Here is a 27964-nt window from a genome sequence, read left to right on the forward strand (position 1 = left end):
GGTTGCGGGTCGACGACGAGCGAAGGTAAAGGAATGAAGATTAATGAGGAACGGGGCTGAGGAAAGAGAGAGGAGCATGTAAACATGAATTGATGGTAGAGAGATGACGTTGTGTTTAGCGTCTTGGCTTCACACCAAACAATGGAATTCCACCTATTGCGGCTCGGCACTAATAAGAGATATATCTTGAATCCACAGCAAGATCGTGTAAGTGCAATGCTATTTTTTTTATACATAATTCCAGCGGGTATTTATACAATGTTTACTTCCTGTAAATATTAATAGTTCCCATTGTCAGGGACAGGAAAACTGTGTATGTAATTACCTAAGTGTAGTTTCAGGATGAAAGCTACGCTCGTGGTGTCCCGTCTTTCCAGTACTCTGTCATATAACGTACTGAAACTACTGACGGTTTTGGCCTCCACCACCACCTCACTTAACTTGTTCCAACAGTCTACCACTCTGTTTGCAAAAGTGAATTTTCTTATATTCCTTCAGCAGCTTTGTTTACTTAGTTTAAATATATGACAACTTGTTCTTGAAGTTCTAGGTCTCAGGAATTCTTCTCTATCAGTTTTGTCGATTCCCCGTTTCTATTTTGTGCGTAGTGATCACATTGCCTCTTTTTCCTCTATCTTCTAGTTTTGACATATTTAATGCCTCTAAACATCTTCCGTGGCGGCCACGGAATATGCTCCCACAGCTGGTCTACGATGGCTTCTAAAAATTGTGATCGTTGAGACTAACAGTCATCACGTGGGCATGTATAGCCATTGACGACAATGGTCTAAAAGGAAGCTCAAATTAAACACAAGAGTTCGAACTGGTGACCCTGTGAACACCGGGTCCGACCTTCCCGTCTGACCACAACGCTTCTTAGTGTTGCATAGGCTCCTCGCACGATGTTCTTTATATGGTCCTCAGGTGATAGTTTTCTGTTTAATGAGGAATCTTCAATCAGTTATTTCAATTCAATCTAGAGGAATCACCTCTAGATCTTTTTTTTTTATCAGAATTCTTTAAGGATTTCTCACATAATTTATGGGTTATGTGGGGTCTATGTTCTCCTATTTCACATTCCATAACATGGCATTTATTCACATTAAATTCCATTTGCCAAGTGGTGCTCCATATATTTATTTTGTCCAGGTATTCTTGAAAGGCATGACAATAATCTAAGTCTCTAATCTTCCCTATTATCTTAGCATCATCAGCAAACATGATCATATAATTCCGTATTCCATCTGGTAGATCATTTATGTAGACAATGAACATTACCGGTGTAAGAACTGAACCCTTTGGTACTCCGCTTGTGACATTTCTCCAATCCAATACATTGCGTCTGATTACTGCCCTCATTTTCTGTCGGTTAGGAAATTTTTCAGCCATGTTAGAAGCCTACCTCTCACTCCTCCAATATGTTTCAGTTTCCAGATCATCCTTTTATGTGGAACTCTGTCAAAAGCCTTTTTTAGGTCCAGATAGATGCAGTCAACCCAACCATCTCTTTCCTGTAAAATCTTGGTGGCTTGATCATAGAAACTGGGTAAATTCGTTACACAAAATCTTCCAGATCGAAAGCTATACTGCCTGTTATATCGTTTTTCTCTGGGTGTTGTACCCATTTAATTTTAATTATTTTGTCCAATATTTTGATTATTACACTTGTCAATGATATAAGTCTATAATTGAGGGGTCTTCCCTGCTGCCACTTTTGTAGATTAGAACTATGTTAGCCTTATTCCACACATCTGCTAGGACTCCTGTACACAAGGATGTCTTAAAAATCAGTTGAAGTTGAATGCTGAGCTCATATGCACATTCTCTCAGAACCCATGGTGAAACTTCATTTGGGCCAACTGCTTTTTTCTTGCTTAGCTCCTTGAGCGTTTTTTCCACTTCCTCTCTAGACACCCCTATGAGCTTTTTGTTGTTCTCTGGAATTCTAACTGTGTCTTGTTCTCTGAAGATTTCATTTTGTACAAACACACTTTGGCACTTTTCATTTAAAGTTTCACACATTTCTTTTACATTTATCTAGAAACTGTAATAAAAGCAGGTTTTTATATCAGAAAGACAGAAATATAAGCTAAATTTTAAATCGTTTGTCAAAAAATTAACTGAAGTGAAAGCAAAAATATATACATTTTTATAGTTACTTGATGGCTAACTCAAGCTAAATTCTCTCCATCAACCCATAAAATAACTCATGTTGCTGTATTTTGTCTTATTTAATTTTAAGAATTACCCCATTAAACTTATAGTTTCCTAATTTTTATATTATGCCCAAAACCCTCTGCCTATTAGTGACTTTAGGCAATGTTCATGTATCGTATGTATATATATACTCTTGCCTAAAATAAATATTATTTTTATTACAATTATTATTTTTTACTGCTGAGTGAACAGACACATGAGGTGAAAGGAAATGTGCTCAACCACAGTATTTTTCTCCCGGGTGGTAATCAAATCCAGGAGCCCCAAGTGTTAGTTGAGAATGATGCTACAGTCTGGTTAAACTTTATATGCTTTTCAAAATGCCATTAGATCATCTCAGGACTGATGGCAAATCACAAGTTGAATTTATTTATCATATGTACATGTACCCTTCTGTTCACAAAAATATTAATTGTCTGAAAGTATACTGTACCACCATATTCTACAGGGTTGCAAAATACTGTAAACTAAAGACATCAAAATGCTGTATATAATTAATGATACTGCAATAATACTGGAGTACAGTACTGTACTGAATTAGGGTTCTCACCAATGGTCCAGGTGTTCCTCCATATATGATCTTGGAATGATATCTAAGTGAGTATGGTGGTGTAATAGGAGATGTAAGTTGAGGCAGAGATGCTAAGAGGTCAGGGTTATATGGAGGCTTGAATTTGAGCTCTCTTAACAATATAAAGGTAAAAAAGAAACTTGAAAGTGAACAGGAGTTTGCACCTGTATCTTAATTTAGAGGACCGATTTATGGGAACAGGCTATGGAAACTTGATCTCAAAACCTTAGAGGAGAGCAGGGGTAGAGGTGGATATGAACTCTACATACTAGATTTGGATGGGGAATAGACAAGGTAAACAAAGACAGTCTTTAAACAGAGAAAATAATAAGAGAACATCGGTAGAGGTTGGAAACACATTTGAGTCATAGAAATGTAAGAAAAAACACGCACCCCCCTGTATGTGTGGTCAGCAAGTGAAATGCAAGCAAGTGAATTGTCTGAAAGTATTGTCTGCCCGAAACGCTTTTCATAATAGTGGCTTTAGGCATTGTATGTACTAGCTCTATCTATAAATCTATCAATTTTTGTAAAACCTCTTGTATGTATGTACTTTACCTGAATAAACATTTATTTATTGTTTTATTATTTATAAATGTCCTGAAAGAAAATGCCATCAAAGTCACTTCCATCCACATCTTCAAACAGAAATACTGCAATGAATTTGAATGTCAAGAAATATCAAATTAATGCGCCAGTTACAAAAGGCTTAGAGTCAGAGCAAAAACAGCTGAATCTCATCCCAGTCTAGTTACTGATGTATGAATACTGATACACTTATTACACCATAGTTCATATCTCAAAATATGATGGCTTGTGGATGCAGTCTCTCTTGATCAGCTATTTTTAAAGCATCTAATAATACTGTATATAGTTTTTTCATGTGGGGATGTTTTTACTTAAGGGAGTGGGAGTGATAGAATGTTTAACAGGATCTTTGTTGATGAAGTGTGATGATGATTCTGTTTTCTGTTCAGTATTGTACAATAAACATGACTACAAAACTTTCTGGTTTCCAGTTCCTAATCGGGCGAAACAATTCATGTGATTTTATTTTTACGAGTCCTCACATCTCCAGACAACACTGCGAAATCCAGCGTGTACCTCCCAATGGCACCCTTATCATCAAAAACCTCAAGGTACAAAAATCTCAAGGCCTTTCCTGTAGTTACATGATCTGGTAATATATAACTTATCATAGAATATTGTACAGTATTAATAAGTTTTACTCAAATAGAACTGTGTTAGTTTAGTAAGGAATTACCAGAATCAATAATATCTGGGAACTGACTGGCAGTACAGCTTTCACTTAACATTGTTGGGATAACTTTGTTATTTCACCTAAAGAATAACACAGATTTAAGGCTCAAAATTTAGAGTTTGCAGATAAGGCATGATATAAAGGTACAAGACTATAATTAAGAAGTTTTTTATTTGTAACATGTAAAGTTTTGGGTAACAATATTCAAAGAGTATGGGGGCTTTCTGGGGAAAGCTCTCTTATGGCTCCCTGTAGCTAACATCTCCGATGTATGTAATGTCTAAGAGTTGCCATCAGTCACAGAGTTCTCTGGCCTACTTGAGACATAAGAGTCAGAACCTGGCCTCCTCACATAGGTGCAGGGAGCAGTGGCATATATCTTTTTTTATATGACACACGCACACACACACGCACGCGCGCGCACACATGTGCACGCACGCACACACGCACGCGCACACACACGCGCGCACGCACACACACACGCATGCGCGCGCGCACACACACGCACGCGCGCGCACACACTCACGCGTGCACACACACACACGCACGCGCGCACACACACACACGCACGCACGCGCGCACACACACACGCACGCGCGCACACACACACGCACGCGCACACACACGCACGCGCACACACACACACACACGCACGCGCGCGCACACACACACACGCACGCGCGCACACACACACACACACACACACACACACACACACACACACACACACACACACACACACGCACGCACGCACACGCACGCGCACGCACGCACACGCACGCGCACACACGCACGCACGCGCACACACGCGCGCACACACACACACACACACACACACACACACACACGCACGCGCGCACACACACACACGCACGCGCGCACACACACACACACGCACGCGCACACACACACACACGCACGCGCGCACACACACACACACGCACGCGCGCACACACACACGCACGCGCGCACACACACACGCACGCACGCGCGCACACACACACGCACGCGCGCACACACGCACGCGCGCACACACGCACGCGCGCACACACGCACGCGCGCACACACACGCACGCGCGCACACACACGCACGCGCGCACACACACGCACGCGCGCACACACACGCACGCGCACACACACACACTCATTCACTCACTCACTCACTCACTCACTTGATAGGGGCAGAAAGATTCACTACAAACGACAAGGAAGTGTGCGAGGAACTCGATAAGAAATTCCAGGAAGTCTTCACCTCAGAGCAAGGAGAAGTCCCAGAGATAAGGGAGGGAACACCAACCTAGACACCACTAGAGGAGTTAGAGATTACCAGTGGGGAGGTGAGGAAGCATCTGCTAGATTTGGACGTGACAAAGGCTATAGGCCCGGATGGAATCTCGCCATGGATCCTTAAGGAAAGAGCAGAGGCTCTGTGCCTACCACTGTCCATAGTGTACAACAAGTCACTGGTAACAGGCGAACTGCCAAAAATTTGGAAGACGGGCAATGTAGTCCCAATATACAAGAAGGGTGATAGGAGGCACTGAACTACAGGCCAGTGTCCCTAACTTGCATTCCATGCAAGATGATGGAAAAGATTGTGCGAAAAAAGCTAGTGGAACATCTGGAGCAAAAGAACTTTGTAACACAACATCAACATGGGTTCAGAGATGGCAAATCATGCCTAACAGGATTAATTGAGTTCTATGACCAGGCAACAAAAATCAGGCAAGAGAGAGAGGGCTGAGCAGACTGCATATTTCTGGACTGCCAGAAAGCTTTTGACACAGTACCACATAAGAGACTAGTGCACAAACTGGAGATGCAGGCAGAAGTGAAAGGGAAGGTACTCCACTGGATAAGAGAGTACCTAAGCAACAGGACACAGCAAGTCACCGTGAGAGGTGAGGTCTCGGAGTGGCGGGGAGTCACCAGTGGAGTCCCGCAGGGATCAGTCCTTGGACCTATACTGTTTCTGATATACGTAAATGATCTTCCAGAAGGAATTGACTCGTTCCTCTCGATGATGACGCGAAAATTATGAAGAGGATCAGGACAGAGGAGGATAGTATGAGGCTACAAGATGACCTAGACAAACTGAAGGAATGGTCCGACAAATGGCTACTAAAGTTCAACCCAAGTAAATGTAAGGTAATGAAACTAGGAGAAGGAACTAGGAGGCCAGTCACTGGATACCGAATGGGAGATGAAGTCCTTCACGAAATGGACAAAGAGAAAGATCTGGGAGTTGATATTACGCCAAACCTGTCTCCTGAAACCCACATCAAAAGAATAACATCAGCGGCCTATGCGAGGCTGGCTAACATCAGAACTGCTTTCAGAAACCTGTGTAAGGAATCCTTCAGAACCTTGTATACCACATATGTAAGGCCAATCCTGGAGTATGCAGCCCCAGCATGGAGTCTGTACCTAGTCAAGTACAAGGTGAAGCTGGAAAAAGTTCAGAGGTATGCCACTGGGTTAGTCCCAGAACTAAGAGGCATGAGTTATGAGGACAGACTACGTGAACTGCACCTCACGTCACTGGAAGACAGAAGAGCTAGGGGAGACATGATCACCACATACAAAATTCTCAGGGGAATTGACAGGGTGGACAAGGATGGATTATTTAACACGGGTGGCACACGCACAAGGGGACACAGGTGGAAGCTGAGTGCCCAAATGAGCCACAGAGACATTAGAAAGAACTTTTTCAGTGTCAGAGTAGTTAGTAAATGGAATGCACTAGGAAGTGATGTGGTGGAGGCTGACTCCATACACAGTTTCAAATGTAAATATGACAGAGCCCAGTAGGCTCAGGAATCTGTACATCAGTTGATTGACGGTTGAGAGGCGGGACCAAAGAGCCAAAGCTCAACCCCCGTAAGCACAAGTAGACGAGTACAACTAGGTGAGTACATGCTCTTCTTTGGTTCTTGGGTTTTTGTTCTTTTGGTCCTGGTGGTTGTTTTGTTAATATCTAGTCCGCTCCTTCTTTTCTGGACAAGGAAAGAGTCAGTTGGATTCCAAAGGTGTCCCCTTGGTGATTGAGGCTTGAATGGTTCAGCCACAAGTGCATCATGTCTTGTGTCCAGTGGTGGCTCTGCATCGCTACTTTTACATCACCTCTTCTGTGTCAGTACTAGAGGCCTTGTGAGTGGTGCATTAAACCTAGCTAGCCTGTGGTCTACCCTTGTGCCCATGATATTCACAGATATGCCACCCGCTTGGCAGTTTTCACTAATATGTCATGGGTTGACACTTGGGTACTGTGGTTCCCGGTTGACATTCAGGTCATTCGAACAGGGGTTCAAACAAGGTACATCCGTCAGCTCAATACTGTACTTGGTGAATATCACTGGGCTGCAGCTTCCTTGTGTGGCTTTGGGTCAGCTGTCTGAGCCTGCCATTTCTTTGTTGTGATTTCTATGGTGCATCCTCCTTCCTAGTAAGTCCCATTTTTCTTCCCTATGGGTAGATAGCTACAGGAAGCCACAAGGGGCAGCTCCCCCCAGAAAATTAGGGTTGAATGTAATGAAGCACCAATTTCTGGGTGAGCCCCATGGCTCCCTGTCACTCTCCCACCCCCAAGGAGTTGGATGTTTTACATCATTTGTTGGACTGACCGGCTAGTGGACTGCCAGCTGCAGACTGCACCCCCTACCCCCCCCCCCCCTCAGTCCCCCAAACAAGGACAGGGGGAAGGAAGTTAATAAGCGTGAGCCAGAACAAATGTTTTTCGTTGTTTGTTTATCTAATTTGGGAGAGTTCTATGGGCTGTTTTTGAGTTTACAGGCACAGGCAGTAGTTAGCTTTGGTCTGTTTTGTCTTATTGAATTTCTGGGTGCAAACCTGGTGGTGGCATAGAAAAATATAAATCTCCCTGTGCCTCTGTGAGGAAGCCAGGTTCTGGCTCTGGGTCTCCGGTAGACCAGAGAACTCTGCAACTGATAGCAACTTTTAGACAGTGAATACATCGTAGATTTTAGCTACAGGAAGCTACCAGGGCTCACCCAGAAATTAGAGTTCATTACGTTCAATGCAGATTTTTTGTTTATTTAATGTAGTATGGTTACAGTTGGGTGTTAAAAATGGTACAGTTGTTAGAAATTGTAGGATAGGACAAGAATACTTGTGACATGCTGCTGGTGGAATCGGGTAAGATGTAGTGCTGAAGTTGCCTGAAAGTCGAGAGCTTGTGTGAGGCCTGGACAGAAGAGCTCAGATTAAGGCACGAGTTTATCTAATTGAGTGAAGTTATTATCAGAGCTTTATCTAATTATCAGTCTTATCTAATTATCAGAGCTTGAGTGAAGCCGGGGATGGAGAGATGGAAGGAGGGCAAGAACAAAGAGCTTGATAAGGTTGGGAGTGGCTGGCTGCTCTGTAGCTAGGCTTGTGTTATCTGGTGTGGGAGTTGAAGAAACTAGATTGTCAGTTTGCTTTGTCTCCAGCTGTTTTATACCTGCCTCCACCTGGCCATGTGGACCCAGTTTGATCCTCACTTGGCAGACTGATCATCATTTGGTTTGATGGAAAGCTTGCTGGCTGTTGTCTTAAATGATTCGTAGAAACTTTGGAGATTATTGGGAGCCTTTAAGTAAATACGATAGAATTTCTTGGAATGTGGAACAGCTTGGGAATACAGTAATTTAAGTAGCTAGCACATTATCTCTAATGTGGTTTGCTATAGCAGTTATAAATTTGTCATGTTTGCCTATACAGTAATAAGGATTGTTATTAAAATAATGCATGCTATATATGTAAATTGTTATACAGTATTTTGTAATAAGCTGGAAAGGGTAGGAATAAAAACAGTACTGCATAATGTCTTTCAGGGCACCAACTCCACCTACGTTGATGATCTTCATCTCCAGGATGTCACTAGATATGCAGAACTCCGAAAAGGATGTAAGATCGGGTTGGGTGTTCCCCTTTCACATGTCGAGGATGGCATAGCAAATAATAACTATGTGTTTTTACAACTCTGTCAATCACAGCCTACGGAGGATTCGATAGTAAGTTTTTCTATGTAGTTAAGGATTAATTGTTTCTACAAATACTGTGTATGTTTAACTTTAATAAAAGCTCTTAACTAATCTGCTGTCTGACTGTCTTCTTCATATTACAGAATTAGTTTAATTTGTTTACTAGGTGAAAGTCTTGCTCAAGTACAGCATCACAATTTCCCAGTCAAATCCTTCTCCTTTCAATCTGCTGTTTCCTGAGGTGTATGTGATCTAATGTGATGTATGGAAAGGATCATACACAGTTAGGCCGGATGAAATAATATAATGGTATCACAGAGATCTTTTCTAGATGTCACTGAAGGTCCATATTATTGCAAGTGCTAGGAAGTAGCTGGATAAATATTAATCCGATCAATAATGACAGGTATGTAAATAAAATGCTTGTTTATATGGTGCACTGCTGTCATCATTTGTGGACTGGTTGTATTGGCTGTATTTGGTATCTGTTCTTATAGTGTGTGTGTGTGTGTGTGTGTGTGTGTGTGTGTGTGTGTGTGTGTGTGTGTGTGTGTGTGTGTGTGTGTGTGTGTGTGTGTGTGGCCCCAATGCCTGGGGTTCCTGCTTGTTTAGCTGCCTTCATGCCTTGGTAATCCCCTTGTGGGTCTCTGGTGTGGTCCGTTATGCATTGGCCTGTCGAGCCCGCACTGGTTAAATGCAAGCTTGATGGGTGTTCATTGTTTTTGCTACCTGAAGATGATCATTCTTTCTGCATCTGCTGTGCTACCTGCTGGGTTAGTGACACCTACGACCCCATGTTCTGTGAGGATTGTTCTTACTGGGTCTCTTCCCTTACTGATTTGGCTTTAGATTTGGAAGTTTTTCAGTTTCATGCCACTTTGTGAGCTAGGTTTAATTAAGTTAGGCATTTGCGGCATATTAATCATCTGGATGCCCTGATGTTTAAGGTTTTGGAATTGGAGGTGTTGGACTAAGTCTGTACCTCCTCCTCTTTTCCTTGTGGGTGTAGTTCACCCTGCTTCTGTTCTTTTCCCCCAATCCCCCAGTTCCAGTTCTAGCTCTGAAGCATCTGAGAGTCTCGGAATTGAGTCTGGATTTAACTCTGGGTGTAGCTCGGCTTTCTTCAGGGGTGGTCCCATCCACTTCGATGGTGGAGGCAGTTGAGCCTTCTGGTCCTACCAGGGTTTTAGGGCATTTGCCTCCACAACCTCTCTTCCCCTCCCCTCACTCTGAACCTTCTCCTACATGGCAAGCTTCTGGGGCTGGAAGAAGCCTGAAGAGGGTCCTTGGGTGTCCTTCAACCCTTCTTAAACCTTGGTTCCTTCTGCAGAGTATCTCTTTCCTTCAGGGAGAGTTCTTCTTAACATCCTGTCTCTTTCCTTCAGGGAGAGTTCTTCTTAACATCCTGTCTCTTTTCTTCAGGGAGAGTTCTTCTTAACATCCTGTCTCTTTCCTTCAGGGAGAATTCTTCTTAACATCCTGTCTCTTTCCTTCAGGGAGAGTTCTTCTTAACATCCTGTCTATGTCTGAGTATGATCACTCAGCTGCTTCCCTTCTGGATCCCATTTGATGCATCAGTGATGTCATGTTTCCAGAGATTTCTGTCTTCATGGAATTTTGTCTTCAGTGGGCCTTGTTTGGAACTCTCGGTTGGCTTCTCTGTTCCTGCCTCTGGTGGGTTTGCTCTGCCTGCAGCTTCATCGTCATCAGGTGTTGGATTGGCCTTAGGTGACTCGCTGGTTGGTCAAGTGGGTTTACTCTGCCTGCAGCTTCATCTTCATCAGGTGTTGGATTGACCTCGGGTGACTTACTGGTTGGTCGGGTGATTGTGCGGGAGCTCGAACTTTGCCTGCATGGTTTTTCCATAGGGTAGGGTTTGGCTCCAGGCACTGTACTGGTTTCTATGGTTTTGGAAGTTTTACTGCTCCTGGGATTGGCAGGTTCGAGCCCCACTTGCCCTTTTTCGACTCGTACTTTGCCGGCTTTCCTTTAGAGTTTTTTGTGGTTTGGTTTCATGATGCCATCCTCCCTAGTTGCTCAATGTGTTCAGACACCTTGGGTCTGGATTGGGGCTTCATGACCAGTACTCACAAAGCTGCAGAGGATTGGTGGTCAGGTACATTCCATAGGGCACACAGTGCAGTGCAAGTTTGTGGCTGTGTGGCATGCCCTATGGAGGATTCAGCTTCCTTCAGGCTTCGTGCACTGGCTCTACTCTAATTGCTTTCATGGTTCATAGCCTAAAACAATTGCGAGAGTGCTTCGGTCCATTGACCTGTGGAGCTGGATGCTTTGAGTACCTTGGCTTTTGAATCTTCAGGTTTAGTTCTCCACATGGTTCACATGCAGGGTGTGTCCAAACTTGTTGTGAATGGGTTATCTCGCTTCTATTACATTTCCACAGAGTAGGCCATGAATGATGTTTTCTTCCATTGGCTCTGCGAGATTTTAAATTGCCCTGAGGTGGACCTCTTCACATAGGTGTGGAACCAGTGCCTTACCTTCAATGTGGCTCAATTCCCCAATTTCATGGCTTTCACAGTGGATGCCTTTCAACTGGATATTCCTTTTTTATTTTCCTCAAGTTCATACGTTGCTCCTGGTTTTGTTCAGCCTGGAGTTGTACTCAGGGAGGTGTGATCCTTCTGGCTCCTTGGTAGCAAGCCCAGCCTTGGTTTCTGTTGTGTCTCACCCAGTATCCATAGTATTCAGCAGATTGGCCTGACAACATATTTCACTAATTCGACTTTCTCTTCTGCTGCATGCATCAGGAGTTTTTTTACTTGGGGTCTATCACCATTTGTATGGTGAGCAGGTGGCTGGTTTATTGGTATCCCACCTGTGTCTCATTTCGCCATCTGATTCTGCATCATCTTTCTTCTGTTATGATTGAGGTCATCCTGCCCTTTTTGCTTTAGTTGTTTCTTGATTGGCCAGCGTATGCTGCTCCTGCACCTTCCTGGTCTATTAACTGGGTTTTGGTCTTTCTTCCTTTACCTCAGTTTATAGTTTCCTCTTCAGTTCATGATGTCTTTCTAAAGGCTGTGTTTTTGTTGACTCTTGCCTTCAGCTGTAGGGTTGGGGAGCACTTCTCTGGAGGCATGGGTTCTGTTCCTTTGGCCCTGGTGAACAGTTTGTTTGCATCCTTTTCCTTCTTTTCTGGCAAAGAATGGGTTGGCTGGCTTTGGAAGGGGTCCTTTGGTAATTGATGATCAGTTGGTTCAGCCGGGAGTGCAACATTTACTGTTTTCACTGACGGCTCTTCACCGCTACCTGCAGACCACTGGTTCTGCCTCAGTGGACATCTTGTTGGTTGAGCCTGTTTCAGTGTTCCTCCTTTTCCAAAACTTACATTTACTGTGTCATCTGCAGTGTCATTAAGTCTAACCAGCCTGTGTCTCCCAGCCTGAGTTCTCTTCTTCCTAGTGCCTTCTGCTTCTCCTCCTCCCAGGTAAGTCTCAATTCTCATCCTCTGTGGTTAGCTAGCTTCAGGGAGCTTCCAGAGGGTTTCCCCTAGAAACCTAGTGTTGGATGTAATGAAACACCTCTTTCTGGTAGAGCCCTTGTGGCTCCTGGATTCCCTCTCACCCTTCCAATTTCATCATCAGCTCTAGAAATAAGTAGGGTAGTTAGCTGGGCTTGTTCCCTGTGAATTGTTTGTGGAATTGTTTGGCAGGTTTGAGGCTTCATATTCTGTGAACCCTCCAGTTGTCTGTAATTGCTCCAGCGGAGCAATGGCCTATAGAATTGCACATGTGATTTGGAGCATTTTACGTCTGCCATCGACTGGGTCAGGCACACAGAAAGGTAATTATCCTAAAACAATCAACTATTCTAGTTGGAACTACTACTGAAATGTCAAACGAGTGGACAGAACCCCCCAAAGAAAAACGAGCACATGAGCATGACGTCACCACATGCCGCGCTTCCGTCTGCGCAGCTCTTCCCCTTCTCAGGAGGGGGAAGGGGGAGCCCCAGACCCCTCACGCCGACTACCCACACCTTCAGTTCTCGGCTGATGGGTTTGAGGCTTGGTTATGTGACTCCAGCTCCTGATTTCTATGTTCAGGGCTGTGTCTTGTGTCTAGTGCTGTCTTGAGGATAGTGCATGAGTGGGAAGTAATTTCACAGGTGCTCAGGCTGCATGTGCTTAGGGATGCCTTCCCTAAGTGCCCAGTAAGTACTGCCCTTGGGGCTTGGGTCCATCTTCCTAAATTCACCTTGGGGTCTACTTCTGTTTGGTCTTTTGCTGCTCGGTAATAGACTGCCCTGAGTGTGCTGGTGGGTTTCTTCCTCTCTTGTTTACCTTAGGGTAAGGGGAAGTTTGCACTGGTAGGGGCGCGGGGGTACTGCACAGCTAGTTATCACCTATTAAAGTGGCCGGCTCTGTTCTGCCTGGGTACGTTGTCCTCTTACAGGGTTTTTCTTTTGTTTTTGTTTTCCTGCCTGGTGGGGGGTCTGCATTTGGTTAGTTACCCCCTATCTATACTTAGGATTATATATATATATCTGTGTTTCTGGGTGGTGTTCCCTGTTAGGCCCCCCATGAGTGGACACGTTTCGGGGGTTCAGATTTTAGAAGCTTGGCACCATTAAGGAACCCTTAATGACACCAGTCTATGGACCCTAGAAAACCCCGCAGGGGAGCAAGGGAGTTCGATAGATGCAGCTCCTGGGTCCCATCTCGCCTTGTGCGAGTTTGAGGGATGCTCTCTCTTTTCGTCTCAGGGTGACTCACTGTTTTTGCCTCCATCATGCTACCTGTTGGGTTGGTGACACCATCGACCCAGAGTCTTGCGAGTTTTGTTGCTTGTTAGTGACTCTGATCACCCAGTCCACTGATGACTATCAGTGGACTGTGATCCGGGTGCAGGCAGCTCAGGCGTTGCATGCTAGATATAGGTTGTTGCAACGCGCTAGGTCGATTGCTAACCCAGAAGCCCTGAGGCTGCCCCGTTTTGCTTATAGGGACCCGGACTTGGGGGTGTTGGTCGCTTCAGCCTTGGTTCAGTCCGCACCTCCTCATTCTTCCCCTGCTGTGGAGCATTCTGGTTCTCCCCTTCCCCCCTGCTTCTTGCTCCGAAGCGTCTGAAGGCTTCGAGGTCGGGGCAGGGTTTAGACAGTTCTGAGACTCGGGCAGTCTTGGGGGTGGCAACAGAGGCATTCGAGACGGTTCCTCCAGCCGTGGCGTCGGGATCTGACCATTGGGCCCCCCTCCCTCCCTCATTCCTGCCTTTCCGGCTGCCCCGGCTTTTTCTTTTGAGGCCGGGGCTTTGGAGGATGACTCAGCCCCGGGTCCTGCTGTGGAGGTTTCAGGAGTTGGGGAGGGGCTGACTTGGGGGCCTCGGGCCCCATTGAACCCCGCCTGGGTTTTTCTACCCTCCGAGCGGGGCTTACTGTTGCAAGGAGTGGGGTTTTCTTTCCCCCCCCTCCTCTGTACGAGTTGGATTGGGTGTCGGTTTCTCTCCAGGTTCAGTTCCGTGTCCCTTTGGGTCCGTCGGTTCTGTCTTTCCAGAGGCTTTCGGCTTCCCACATCCAGCCTCATGAGGTACAGGCGGCTATTGCGGCTTACTTCCTGCGCAATCCGGATTATGCCTCTATAATGGATCTGTCTTCATTCAGGTTTGGGTCTTCATCTCCCTACTGGGTTCGTTATGAGGCTCTGGAGTCATCCTGGCTAGCAGACTGCCCTTTCGTCTCGTCTTTGGATGCTTGGAGTACTTTCTGTCGTACCCGCATGTTACGTCTTTCGTTTTGGTATCAAATTGTGCGCAGTCTGAAGGCGCTCATTTCGAAACCACTCCCAGATTAATCGAATAAAATTTAAATTTTTAACAAATATTTTAATGAGTGATGCCGGACCTCGTCACCGGAGTAGAATCAAGAGAAAAATTTGGTGCGCCTACGACGTTTGATGTCGTAGGCGCACGAAAGTGTTAATGGGCCTAAATGAATGCTCATGCCATTTTCAGTTGGCTCTGCTGGATGTATGGGCTCCCGGAGGTGGACCTTTTCACATCAGCTTGGTTGAGGCGTCTCCCAGTATATGTGGCGCCCTTCCCCGATTGCAAAGCCGTCGGGATCTATGCTTTTTGGCAGAACTGGTTGAGGTGGGGTTACCTGTACCTCTTCCCTTCCCCCCCGTTTTAGCTGTTGCTCCAGGTTCTAGCTCGCTTGGAGACATACCAGGGGAGAGTAGTCCTCTTTACTTCTTGGTGGCAGGCCCAGCCTTGGTTTCAGGCACTGCATGCTCGGTGTCTTGATAACCCAGGGGGTTTTCCCGCGGCTCCACCTCTTTCAGTAAATCGGTCTGGTCTGTTGCGTGGCTGGTTCGATCTTCTAGAGTCTTTGTATCTGGTATTTTTGACTTGAGTCTATCACCATCTGTGTGATTATCAGGTGGCTTCGTTAATGGTGTCCTACCTGCATGCTTCGTCTTCGAAGTATGAAGGTAGGACAGTATGAAGTTTCCTGGCAGTCCTCCCATTTCTTTTTTGTCTCTTCTTAGGTGTACTTTTCTTTCTGTTAAGGTGGTCTTGTTCTCTGGAGGTCGGGTCAGGGAGCTTCATGCTCTCCTCTGGCGCATGGGTTTCTACTCTTTTGGATCTGGTGATAGGTTTGTTTGTTTACAGCTGTCTCCTTCTTTTCTGGTGAAGAATGAGATGGCTGCTTTCCAGAGAGGTCGTTGGGTTGTTGATGCTTGGTTGGTCAGGCCGGGGGTGCATCATATGTTGTGTCCGGTTGGCACTTTCCGCCATTATTTACCCGCCACGGCATCTGTGTCCAAGGACGTGCTTTGGGTTGATCCGGTTTCCCTTCTTCCCTGTTCCAGGGTTCGGATCTCTCAGGTTGTTCGCGGGGTTATTCGGTCTAGCCAGCCTGTTGCCTATCCCTGTGCCCATGACATTCGTAAGTTTGCTGCTCTTCTTGCCGTCTTCGGTAACATGTCTTGGGCTGACATTCAGGCATGGGGCTTTTGGCGGTCGAACAAGGTCCTGGCTGCGCGCTATCTGGTCGTTGTTCCTGGGCCTATTCGGACCTGTGTTACTTTGGGTCGGCGGTAGCAGCCAGTTGTCTCGAATTCGTGTTGAGGAGCGAGTGCCAACTGCCTTTTGGGTAAGTCCCTCTTGTTTTCGTCTTTTTGGTAAGTAGCTCCGGGGAGCCAAAGGGGCTCTCCCCAGAAAACCAACATTGAATGTGATGAAATGCCATTTTTTGTGGGCAAGACCCGGAGGTTCCCTGGCATCCCTTCAGTCGGCGTTTTTTTCGCGTGTTTTGACATCCAGCCTCTGAACTGAAAGTGTGGGTAGTTTGCGTGAGGGGGTCTGGAGCTCCCCTTTCCCCCTCCCAGGGGGAGGGGGCGCTGCGCAGACGGAGGCACGGCATATGGTGATGTCATGCTTGTTTGTTCGTTTTTCTTTGGGGAGTTCTGTCTACTCGTTTGACTTTTCAGTAGTAGTTTCAACCAGAATAGGTGTTTGTTTTGGGATGCTTACCTTTCTGGGTGCCTGACCCAGTCGTTGGAAGACATAGAATGCTCCAAATCACATGTGCAATTCTATAGGCCATTGCTCCTCATGCCTCTCTGAGGGGGTCAGGTTCTGGCTCATGGTCTCCAGTAGGCCTAAGAACTCCATTCACACTGACTGATGCCAAAGTCTAATATATCCATATCAGCCTGGATAGCTCTGGGGGAGCCTCTGGGTCTCACCCAGAAAATGGCATTTCATTACATTCACTGCTGTTTTTTTTTTAATTTTGTATAATAGTAAGTGTTGATGGCCAAAATGAGGAGGAGGAAGCTGGCCTGTGTATAGTCAAGCCTGGCCTGGCTCGGGGGAGTAGAAGAACTCCCGAAACCCTCTCCAGGTATGATGTCAACAGTTGGTGCAGGTGAGGACTGGTATGAGGGTTTGTTGGGTTAGATATGCATTAATCAGTGGATTTGGTCTCAGTTTCTTTTATGTGGAGCTAAAGTGGTGAGTTAAGTTAATCTCAGTATTTCTTTCTTCACTTTGTTAAATTCATTCCTCTTTTTAGTTATGTGTTCTAATCTATTATAATCTATAATCTATTATAATCACTAGGTCCTAATCTATTTTTTTTGTTGATTTCTTCAACACTGAATGTAGTTGATCCATCTAGTTTTCATCATTTTAAGAGATTTGTTGCAAAATGAAAGGTGGTGTTGCACTCTGCAAGGTTCTTGTATTGGTTGTTGTGGTTTGTGATTGTGGGGTACACTACCTGTGTACCCTAACTTAATTCTACAAATTGTTTAGATAAATGTAAGTTTATCATTGTTTATTGCAGAATGTGAAACAAGAGCAGGCAAGAGCATTATCTTCAGGGGACCATGCTGAACCTTCAGGAAGTGATGCTAGTTTCATAAACAAGTCTTCAGGTCTTCAGACAGGATCTCAGAAGCATGGTCCTGTCAGCCACACTATTGATCATACAATTCAGCAACCTGGATCATCCAGGCAAAGTATCCAAGGAGTACCATTATCTCGGGCCAATGTTGGTCATCCTTTGGCATCTAAATACAATTTCACATCTGAAAATCCCTCAAATCTTGGGCTTCAAAATACAGATACAAGACCGCTTCCTCTCGTTTCCTTACCACAAACCACTCGCAGCACTTCTACAGTGACACACCTGCCACCGTGCAAGCCCATGAGGCATCTGTCAATGACACAAACACAAAGCAGGATTCAAGAACCATTATCAGAATTGCACCTACAAAATAATGACCATGACAGTCCTCAAGGATTATATGTTTCAAATAGCTTAAGTTCTGAATGTAAAAAAGGTTACCCAAATCAGATGGCAGCATTACCAATAACATATACAACAGCTCGAAGCCAGTCAGATATTCAGAGTGAAGATGGTATTTATGAACCACAGAGTGAACCCCGGTCTGCACAAGGACACCAAGGGATGAATAAAACACATCATGAGCCACGCGAACAAATTCATCATGAACAAGATAATAAAAATGCCTTTAGAGAAGTTCATAAAAATAGTTCTCCTATATTTCATCAAAAAGATGAATCAACGTCAAGCCTCTGTAACCCAAAAGCTGCTGTCCGCAGTAGTTTTCATACTGGATCAGAATTCCTGGTGCCTAATTCTAAACAGATAAGAATACAAACTCGGTTGGAGCAAGACAGTCATCAGACGAAGCCTTCGGCAAGGATAGCTCCTGTTCAGATTCAGTCTTCAAATAATCTTTTGCCGATTTCTGACCTTTCACATAGTTCTTCCAATGTTTTACCTTTATATCAAATTCCAAAAGATTATAGAATTACTCCATCTTTGCATAACATTCCAGCAGCTTCTGAAGACGTATTGCCACGGAATCAACTTCCCAATGATTCACGGCTGCATCAAACTTCACAGCGTTTGACTGATCGAGTGCTGAGTGAGAATATTCAAGAAGGTAATTTACCTGTAGAGTCAAAGGTTTATTCTGATAAAGCCTTAGCCTTGAGCATTGACAACGAAGATTCAAATTTAGGAATAAATATTGGTTCCAGTGACACAAAAAGTGGTTCACTGGTGGAGAAATCTACTCCAGAAAACCGAAGAAACAGACAGACACACGAACCTAACGTCATTGTTGTTGACATTGATGACATTGATGACAATGATTCATCCATGAGTATTGATCTCACTCAGTCTGACACAGAATCTTTACAAACGAATAGAATAAACAATGTAGATGCAAATATAAGCTGTGACAAAGATAATGAGCTCATAAAGGGGTTACAGACAGAAGAGCAAATTAATGTTGCTGATGAAACTAGAGGTAATTTAGCTCCAGTCAAAAAAACAGATGTGTTAGGCAAGAGAAAGAGAAATATTACTGAGAAATCAATTGAAGAAATGAATAAAAGTGTTGAAAATCCTAACAAATATTTGAAGAAAGTTCATCTAAGTGAGTCGTCCAAGTTACAGAGTGAGAGAGAAAAATCTTCAAATGAGCAAGTTATGAATACTGATTCTAAAGCAAATGAAAGTAAATATTCAACAGTAAAACCAATTTCCCTAAAAGAAACTTTAAGAGACTGGAGATATAAAAGTTGTTCAATAGCTGTTGAAAGATTACCCTCAGCTTTATTAAATAAAGCTAGTGAGGGTAAAGTAATCATATCGGATGAAAATAAGAGCATAACACTGCAATCTCCAGTGTCTGAAGTCAATAAGACACCATCTCCAGATGGTATAAATGTTCCAGTTAAGAATAGTTTGCTTATGCTGGATGATGATGATGATGACGATTTACCAGATATAAACATGCCTCTGGTCAGTAAGAAGCATACTTCTCATTCTCCTTTGTTGCATAGTTCAGAGTCCACTGAATCAAAAATGAAAATAAATGACCATTCTAGAAATGCAAAAGTAATTAAGAGAAGAGACAGCGAGGGCAGCTTTAGAACAAGTAAGATAAATGCGCCTGGAAGGAGACACGAGCGTCAAAGCTCACACGATTCTCTTCAGAGTACTGATGCAGCAGCAGATCAGGCTTTGCCTCAGGGAAGAGATATTATGGACAAGGTTGAACCATCATCTACAAGCGGTGAGAAGAGCAGGCTTCTTGATCAGGCTTGTTATAATAACATATCAAGTGCCATAAGGAAAACTACTGATTCAGTTTTCAATACATCAGAAGCTTCAATATCTAGAAAGAAAAAGTGCAGTAAATTGGACTCTTCAGCAGAAAGAATAAGTACAAGAAAAACATCTGATACAGCTTTTAATATATCAGAAGCTTCTACAGCTATAAAGAAAAACAGCAATGAATACATCTCGCCAGCAGAAAGAATAAGTACTGGACAAAATTGCATTGATGATGCAAGCACTTCTGATGTCCTTATAAATTCTGGCCTTCCTCCAAATATTAAAATAAAAAAGGAAAAAATTGAAGAGCTTTGTTTGGAAAAGATTAAAATAAAGAAAGAGAAAGTGGACAACGAGAATAGTGATATTAAGGTTAAGATTGAACGTGATGAAAATTCTGAACATGTACTCGAAAAAGAATTGGAGGAGGACGATGTTATTTGCATATATTCCCAAGTGGATGAAACTATATGGGTTTCGAGTGACGAAGAGGAGTCAACATCACAAGATATCTCCTTTGGTCCTATGCCCTCAAGTCCAGACTTGGATATTGAGGACCTGTTTAGAGAAGACGAAGAACAAAAACAGAACCAGGTTAGCACAAACCTCTCAAAGAATGATATACCAGAGGAAGAAGTTGCAAATGATGACCTTTGGTTCCCAGTTCTGTCTCAATCCTTTTTTGATGATGACATTGAGAGAAAGGGATCTAAATCTACTTCTGATATGAATTTTCAAGAATCTTTGCCTGGTCCAAGTGGAATAAATACAAATAAAGTTAATGATAATGATGATGATGATGATGATGATGATTTAAGTACCAGTAAATGGTGGCCAGTCCTTTCACAAGACTTTTTACATGAAATAAATAATGATAAGGTAGCTTGTGCATCTAAAGATAATCAAGCACCTCCAGACTGCTCTAGAAATCTTAATGCTATTATTGAAAAATTAGGAAATAAAAACAAACGAACCGCTCAGCTGACAGATCCCAAAATGCCACCGCCACGAACAAAAAGTAATAACCTTAGGAAAAGAAGCAGATCGCAAGAGTATTATGGAGTAAAATCACATCGTGATAGTTCTGATTATTTGTTTGATAGGAGGAGTAAAGATACTCGACATGAGAGGAGGAATGAGGAACCAGTTTCAAAGATTAAGAAATCTGAGGAGAAGTTTACCAGGCGAAGAACTATGTCTACTCCACCACAAAGAATGAAACACAGAAAAAGTTCGCACTTGAGGGAAAATTTAACCACTAAATTTAATCTTAAACCATATAAAGCAACAATGGAACACAAACCTAGGGAGAAACATCATCTTGTTCCAAAAGTAAAAAAGGAACACCAAACAGCCAAAGATGATGACAAAAGAAAAGCTGTTAACAGAAAATCACACCTAGTAATTGATCAACCACGTGCTGGTGAAAACATTTCTATTCAAAAAAAGAATGTACAAAAGGAGTGTCAGCCTCAAGAGAAACCTCGAACTAAAGTAGCAGCCAAAGTCACAAGAAAAACACGCTCTGAGAGATTGATTGATGTCGATATTTTTTCATCTTCTATAGTACCCTCCCACAAAAATAAAAAATCAAGTTATAAGATTCCCAAAAATTCTGAAAAGGATGCCATCCCCAAAAACTCTGAAAAGGATGCCACCAAGATAACGAAATCGAACGTTATTGCTCCTGAAGTTGGCCTTGTCTTAACAAAATCTAGTAAAAACATGTCAAGTAATATATTACCCCCTGTGAAGGAACCACAGAATAAAGTTGTTCTACCAGATAGTGACCAAGAAAATACAACCTTGCTCTTTCAGACCGATAAAGAAAACAAAATCTTTAACAATAATGGAGAAAAACCTCAAGGAAGTACAGGGATATTAAAATTGGCTTTTGAAACACACGACACCAAAAAGAAAAAAGTACATTTTCCATCTAATTCTGAGGATCTTGTCAGTACTTTGGCTATATCACCTCGCAAAGACTGCAATAGGATCGGAATACCAGAAGTGAGAGCACGAGAGGTTCTGCCCAAAGAACTTGTAATGTGGAAGAATCCCATTCCTCCAAATTTCATGGATCACTTCATCTATCATATATGCCGGTGGAATTATGACTGGCTAGAGGTTTACAAACTTGATCAGCAGAAACGTGAAATAAGTGGTAAAGGTTGTTCACGCCCACCACCAGTAGTCACCAGTACCAATTACCCAACTCTAATACTATACAATTCCTTTGATGATTATAAAGAAATATTCAGCAATCTCATGTACTTAGAGATTTGGGAGAGCATTTATCAAGATTGGATGAAGTACAAACATAGTAACATATGGCTGCCCACACAAGTAGATGGGGTGAGAGAAGCTTTTGTTGAAACTGGTAGAAATCCACTTAAATTTTGGACTCTGAATATGTTTACATTAATTGCACAAGATCAAAGCAACAAAGGGCTACATCCTAGGCAAGGGTCACTTATCTCTCTCAGAATTCAAGAGGGTGTTAAAAAGATGCACATCTTTGGCCATGTGGAATTTTTCCAAAAAAAGCGTAAGCGTATGATATCAAGAGAATTGGAACAAGCGTGTCCCTATGGTGAAGTATGCCTTATGATGGTTGTGCGAGTAGCCAAAGAAGTTATTCAGAAAGTTAGAAGTGGCAAAATTATTCTGATCAGTAATGTGTCATATATTCGACCAAGCACTCGCACATGGGAGGGATTATGTAAACTACCTTGCTCTCCTCTTTGTCAGGCAATCCTGCAACCAAGCAAAGATGTCTTTAAATGTGAATATGAGTATGGCCAATATTTAGTTGATGGGATGTCCCTCAATGATGTACAAGTACAGGCAGTTAGAGAGGTCAGTAGTAAGTGTGTGTCTAGTTATCACATGCCAAAAATGAGTCTGATCCATGGTCCACCTGGCACAGGCAAAACTCGCACGATCACAGCTCTCATAGCTCAGATTGTGAAGTTGTCTTCTGTTAGAAAGTTAAAATTTTGCCGTATTTTGGTGTGTGCCCCATCTAATGCTGCAGTTGATGAGCTGACATTACGACTCATCAAGCTTCGGGAAATTGGCATAGCTTTACGTGTTGTGCGAGTTGGTGTCAAAGGAAGTATCAACCATGAAATCAAGAACTGCACTCTAGATTCATTTGTTGAAAAACAAATTAAAATGGAACTTTCATCACCTAAAAATGTTTCCGCCAAGCAGGAGTGGGATCGAAGGAGTGCCACCGTGAAAGAGGCTGCAGACAAACTGCAAGAGGCCAGAAAGGCAAATGTAAATAAGGCGATCTTAACCCAAATGGAAATTCGTCTGAATCAACTAGTTCGATCAAAATGTGACTTTGAGAGAAGTTTTCGTTCACAGCCAACGGCACAAGAAAGATATGAGCTACAACAAAAGTGGCAGCATCAAATTCTTATCAATGCACAAGTCATAACAACAACCCTCGGAGGATGCTTGTCTGGAGCCATGTCAGACGTATTTGGTAAAATCCCTGATAGTTTTACCTGCTGCATTATTGATGAAGCAGGTCAGTGTAAGGAAACAGAAACATGGCTGCCACTTCTGTTTAAAATCCATAAACTGGTACTAGTTGGAGATCATCGGCAACTCCCAGCAACTGTACTCTCCCAGCTGGCACAAGACAAAAACCTAAAGCAGTCATTGTTTGAGCGACTGTATCATCGTTTTATGATAGAACTACAGTTAAAAGAGATGATACATACTCTGAATATTCAATATCGAATGCATCCAGAGATTGCAGCATGGCCTTCTCAGCATTTCTACATGGACATGTTAACCACCCATCCTAATATTGCTGATCAGCGGAGCTGTGACCTCAAGCCATACATAGTGTTTGATCTAAAGGTTAGTAAGTATAGTACTTTAATATAATAGATCATGCCTTGAGGAAATCACATCAAGGACATGTGTTTTTGTGTTTGAAATTGAAGATTTTCATGTACTGTACTGTACAATTTTATCACATAAATATTTGAGGTTATCCTTTGCTACGAAAAATTAATTCTTGATGGCCTATTAATTTTGTTATTGTTTAGAAATTTCCTTCACAATTCAGTTATCAACTCTAACAAAAGTGTTTGATGAATATTATATAATACCTAGATGTCCTAAACATGATGAATCCATGTTTTTCTTAGGGGAGACAAATAAGAGCAGAAGTAACAAATGCTGGCACACCTATCACTTGGGCATTAGGTAGCATCAAGGAATGCTTTTTATTTTTAATATTTATTGAATTTTGGTGTTAGGACAGTATTTGGAGAACACTTATCAACTTGACATTGTCTTGTGTATGGTGGTATACAAATCATCAGTGCAGTATCGTGTCAGTCATCACACACACACACTCACTCCTTGGTCCTACTTCCCTTGCTGTTAGAGATGCTTATTTCATATTATGAGAGAGAAGATTCATGTTAACTACTTGCAACATATTCCTCTTCGCCAAGATCTTCCAAGTCAAAGCCCTTACAATTTTGTGTAATGTCAATGATCCCTTGCACAATCACGCTGCCTGTTCAGTGACTGGATGGTGATGTGCTAGATATGGTACACATTTCTTTGGCCCAGGAAGGAAACTTCAGGCTCTCAGGATTTTTGTCAAATGACGTTCCCATAAAATCAGTGGGTCTTTCAAATACAGTATCATGGGACAGCACAAATCACCTCCAGGCATTTGGAGCATAGTGACCAATTGCTTGAGAGCATTTGGAGTGGTTTAAGTGTTAAGGAAGTGTAATAAGCATATCAAGTTTACAAATAGTGGTCAAATCCACTAAATTCACACGAACCATGTCCACTGCAGTCGCAACTTTAATATTCACAGCCACCTCAATCATAATACAGTATACACAACCACCACAATCACAATATACTCGACCACCTTAACTTTAAAACACACAACCACCTCAATTTCCCTTATGTGACTGAAACATTTAATTTTCATTTTTTAATTTGGTCGACATGTGCTGTATTTTTTTCACTTCAACTAGACTTCTCAAGAACAAAGGGACGAAAAAAATGAGTTGTACAATCCCGCCGAAGCATCGCTGATCCGTCTTATTATTGAGGTCTTGGAGCCACAAGTTGGAAATCAAAAAATTGGAGTCATAACACCATACCAGCGACAAAAATTTCATCTTGAAGAAAGACTTGGAAGGTACACTGGTCGGTTGAGTCTTGCTATAAATACAGTTGATGCTTTTCAGGTGAGTTATTTTCTGCTTTTAACTTGTTGTAAATTTGTATACAACAGTAAAACAGTTCACATGCTGATGTAATTGTGACCAGACGTGTGGTACAGTTCTGTATTTATTGGGTCATTTTAAGATGTGAATGCAATTCAAAGAATGGTAAGGGTGAAATAAAAGGGGGTTAAAAATACAATATTGTATGAGCACCTGTATCTAGTTAAGAAAAGGATTAAGTGGGACATTGGTTGCAGTTGCTCTTTAGTTTTCTGTTTCTACACACGACCTTGTCCTGTAGTGCATTCCCACCATTTGTAACCAAAACATTATACAGTACTGTATTTTCTCAGTCTCTCTCTCTTGTATGTTTTAACAATGAAATTTTCCTTATGCATCTTTTCACATCCCTTGATGTAGTGAAGAACAGGGAATAAAATATCATCTGGTATTAAAAGTCTGCTCTCATCTTGGTGTTGCTCTCCATCTCTTGAAGCATTGTCATGCATGAGGTTTTCCTTCTTTCTTCCATAGCAGTTCTCTCTAGTTTATTTTGCCCTTTATGCTGTATGTAGCTGATGTCTGCACTGATGTTGACTTGTAGGTATGTTTATAGCTGGTGTCTGCACTGATGCTCACTTGTATGTATGTTTATAGCGGGTGTCTGCACTGATGCTCACTTGTATGTATGTTTATAGCGGGTATCTGCACTGATGCTCACTTGTAGGTATGTTTATAGCTGGTGTCTGCACTGATGCTCGCTTGTAGGTAAGATTATAGCTGGTGTCTGCACTGATGCTCGCTTGTAGGTAAGTTTATAGCTGGTGTCTGCACTGATGCTCACTTGTAGGTAAGTTTATAGCGGGTGTCTGCACTGATGCTCGCTTGTAGGTAAGTTTATAGCTGGTGTCTGCACTGATGCTCGCTTGTAGGTAAGTTTATAGCTGGTGTCTGCACTGATGCTCACTTGTAGGTAAGTTTATAGCGGGTGTCTGCACTGATGCTCGCTTGTAGGTAAGTTTATAGCTGGTGTCTGCACTGATGCTCACTTGTAGGTAAGTTTATAGCGGGTGTCTGCACTGATGCTCACTTGTAGGTATATTCATGTGAGAGCACCACTTGGCTCCTACATATTCCAACTTGTTTTTGAGGAATGTTACAAATATAGTATACCATTAGAAGAATGCTTTTTGCTTTTGTCATGTTTTTCACTTCAGTAATATTAATATCATGTCATTGTGTTGCTTGAAACTTACAGCATTTATATATGATTGCAAAAGGAGGGTACCTATTGAAATTAGGCATTTTAGTCAATGGTTTCTATTACTTGAGCCAGTTTAAGTTTTCATCATGGTTAGAGCCATCTCTGTAGGATGTTATGACAGAATGTGATTAAGATATGTATTGTTTCTTTTATAGAACGTATGTATATACATTCCAATGGTCGTCATCAGTGTAGGAAATGTCAGCATTGTGGAGAAATGTCTGATAGACCACTGGGATATTATGTAACACAGTTTCAAACCAAATAAGATTTCAACTTAGGTTTAATAGTGCAGAAATTGTTAAATGTGGTCATTTGTTGTTGTGCCCTCTGCCTGTTGAGTTCTTGCATTCCTTCCCCCACTTATCTGGCTTTCAGCACTGCTGTTTTCTAACTCCTGCTTTATCTCTATATCTTTGCATTTTTTCATTATTTTCATTAGCTTCAGAATTGTCTCAAATTTTATTGATAATTGAGCTATACAGTTGGAAGATGATGTACATTAATGTAAAGTATTGGTGTTTGAGTTTTCATATTATTCTATTGCCTTTTGTATTAAGTATGTTTTTCGGTGAATAATGAATGTTGAAATCATGGTGAAATGGAAGATCAAATTGAGAGTATATCCTTGAATAGGGCTTCTTAGATACTGTATGTCTTGAGGCCTTAAGGCATAGGATATCGGGAAATTCAGGTATAAAATAAAAAATTTCTTTTTATAGGGGCAAGAGCGAGACATCGTCATTCTCTCCTTCGTGCGTGCTAACACAGCTGCCAACATTGGATTTCTCTCACAGCGTCAGAGGTTGAATGTGGCTCTTACCAGAGCAAGGAAAGTCTGCTATATTGTGGCAAGTCTTTCTTCACTCTCAAAGAACAAGGACTGGCAGTCACTCATCCAAAATGCAGAAAGTCGTGGTCTTGTTAGTGTCATAACAGAAAAGGAAGAACTGGATAAAAATTATATAAAGTCTATTTTGCAAAAGCAGTGAATGTTGTTAAAAACCTATTGTCAGTTTGTCAAGTACTGCATTGTATAATAAATTATGTACAGATCTTTATATACAATACAATACTGAACTGTTTCTTGGCCTGGAGCCCTAGAAGGCAGCACTTGAAATGTATCTGTACTGCATTTCAAGCTTGGCTAATTTAATTTTAAACTAAACAAATATTGAAGGATAAAAATAAAATTGGTGCTGCTGTATATTTTCCAGTTAAGCAACAAGATCTCAAACCTTTAGTGCAGTACTGAAGAATAGACAAGTGATATCCCCATTTGGAACAAACTATTGAAAATTTTGTTTCGATGTTATACATTTTATTTACTTAAAATTTATGAAAAATTCTTAAAGTATTTCATTGAAGAGGCTTGCTACAAAATGTTAAAATTCCCCAAGTTAGCTTTTATGATGAGACCAAAGCCTTGGGAGGCCATGGACTTTTACCAATGTTCTCATAATGAAAGGTTGATACTGTATTTTTGACATGACGTTTATATTTCTTTAGTTGGGCATCGGACATGTTCTCCATTTGGGAATAATTTGTTTTACATTTAAACAAAAATGCGTTTGTAAGAAAGAAAATATAATCGTTGTGTTTGTAAGAAAGAAAATATAATCAGTGTTTATAATTCACTTAGTAACCAGCATTACAATAAAGATTTTATGTATATAAATTTAGTGTGCTAGAAATTAGTTTTATGTATATTATACGGTACTGCCTTACTGATGTAAGTGCAAGTTGTTAGGATTTATACTCTGCATAAAATAAACAGATACATGACCACTTAAATTATTTTATTATAATTTTTCCTTGTGA

General features: G+C 42.2%; 1 protein-coding gene across 3 annotated transcripts; it reads left to right on the plus strand.

Moving 5' to 3' along the window:
• On the plus strand, window positions 1–27931 carry LOC123765001 (uncharacterized). Of its 3 annotated transcripts, none has more exons than XM_045753315.2 (6): window positions 1–207; window positions 3808–3927; window positions 8885–9064; window positions 17348–23536; window positions 24685–24851; window positions 26866–27931. In XM_045753315.2, exons 1-6 carry the CDS (start codon window positions 142–144, stop codon window positions 26951–26953), a joined length of 6810 nt encoding a protein of 2269 aa, XP_045609271.2. In that variant the 5' UTR covers window positions 1–141; the 3' UTR covers window positions 26954–27931. The 3 variants fall into 3 exon arrangements, with proteins under 3 accessions (XP_045609271.2, XP_045609268.2, XP_045609269.2); XM_045753312.2 differs by having other exon boundaries at window positions 31–207; window positions 24685–24900; XM_045753313.2 differs by lacking the exon at window positions 3808–3927 and having other exon boundaries at window positions 31–207; window positions 24685–24900.
• Window positions 27932–27964: the final 33 nt, after the last annotated feature.

This window comes from Procambarus clarkii, chromosome 29 (assembly GCF_040958095.1).
Source record: "Procambarus clarkii isolate CNS0578487 chromosome 29, FALCON_Pclarkii_2.0, whole genome shotgun sequence".
NCBI classification, from domain to species: Eukaryota; Metazoa; Arthropoda; class Malacostraca; order Decapoda; family Cambaridae; genus Procambarus; species Procambarus clarkii.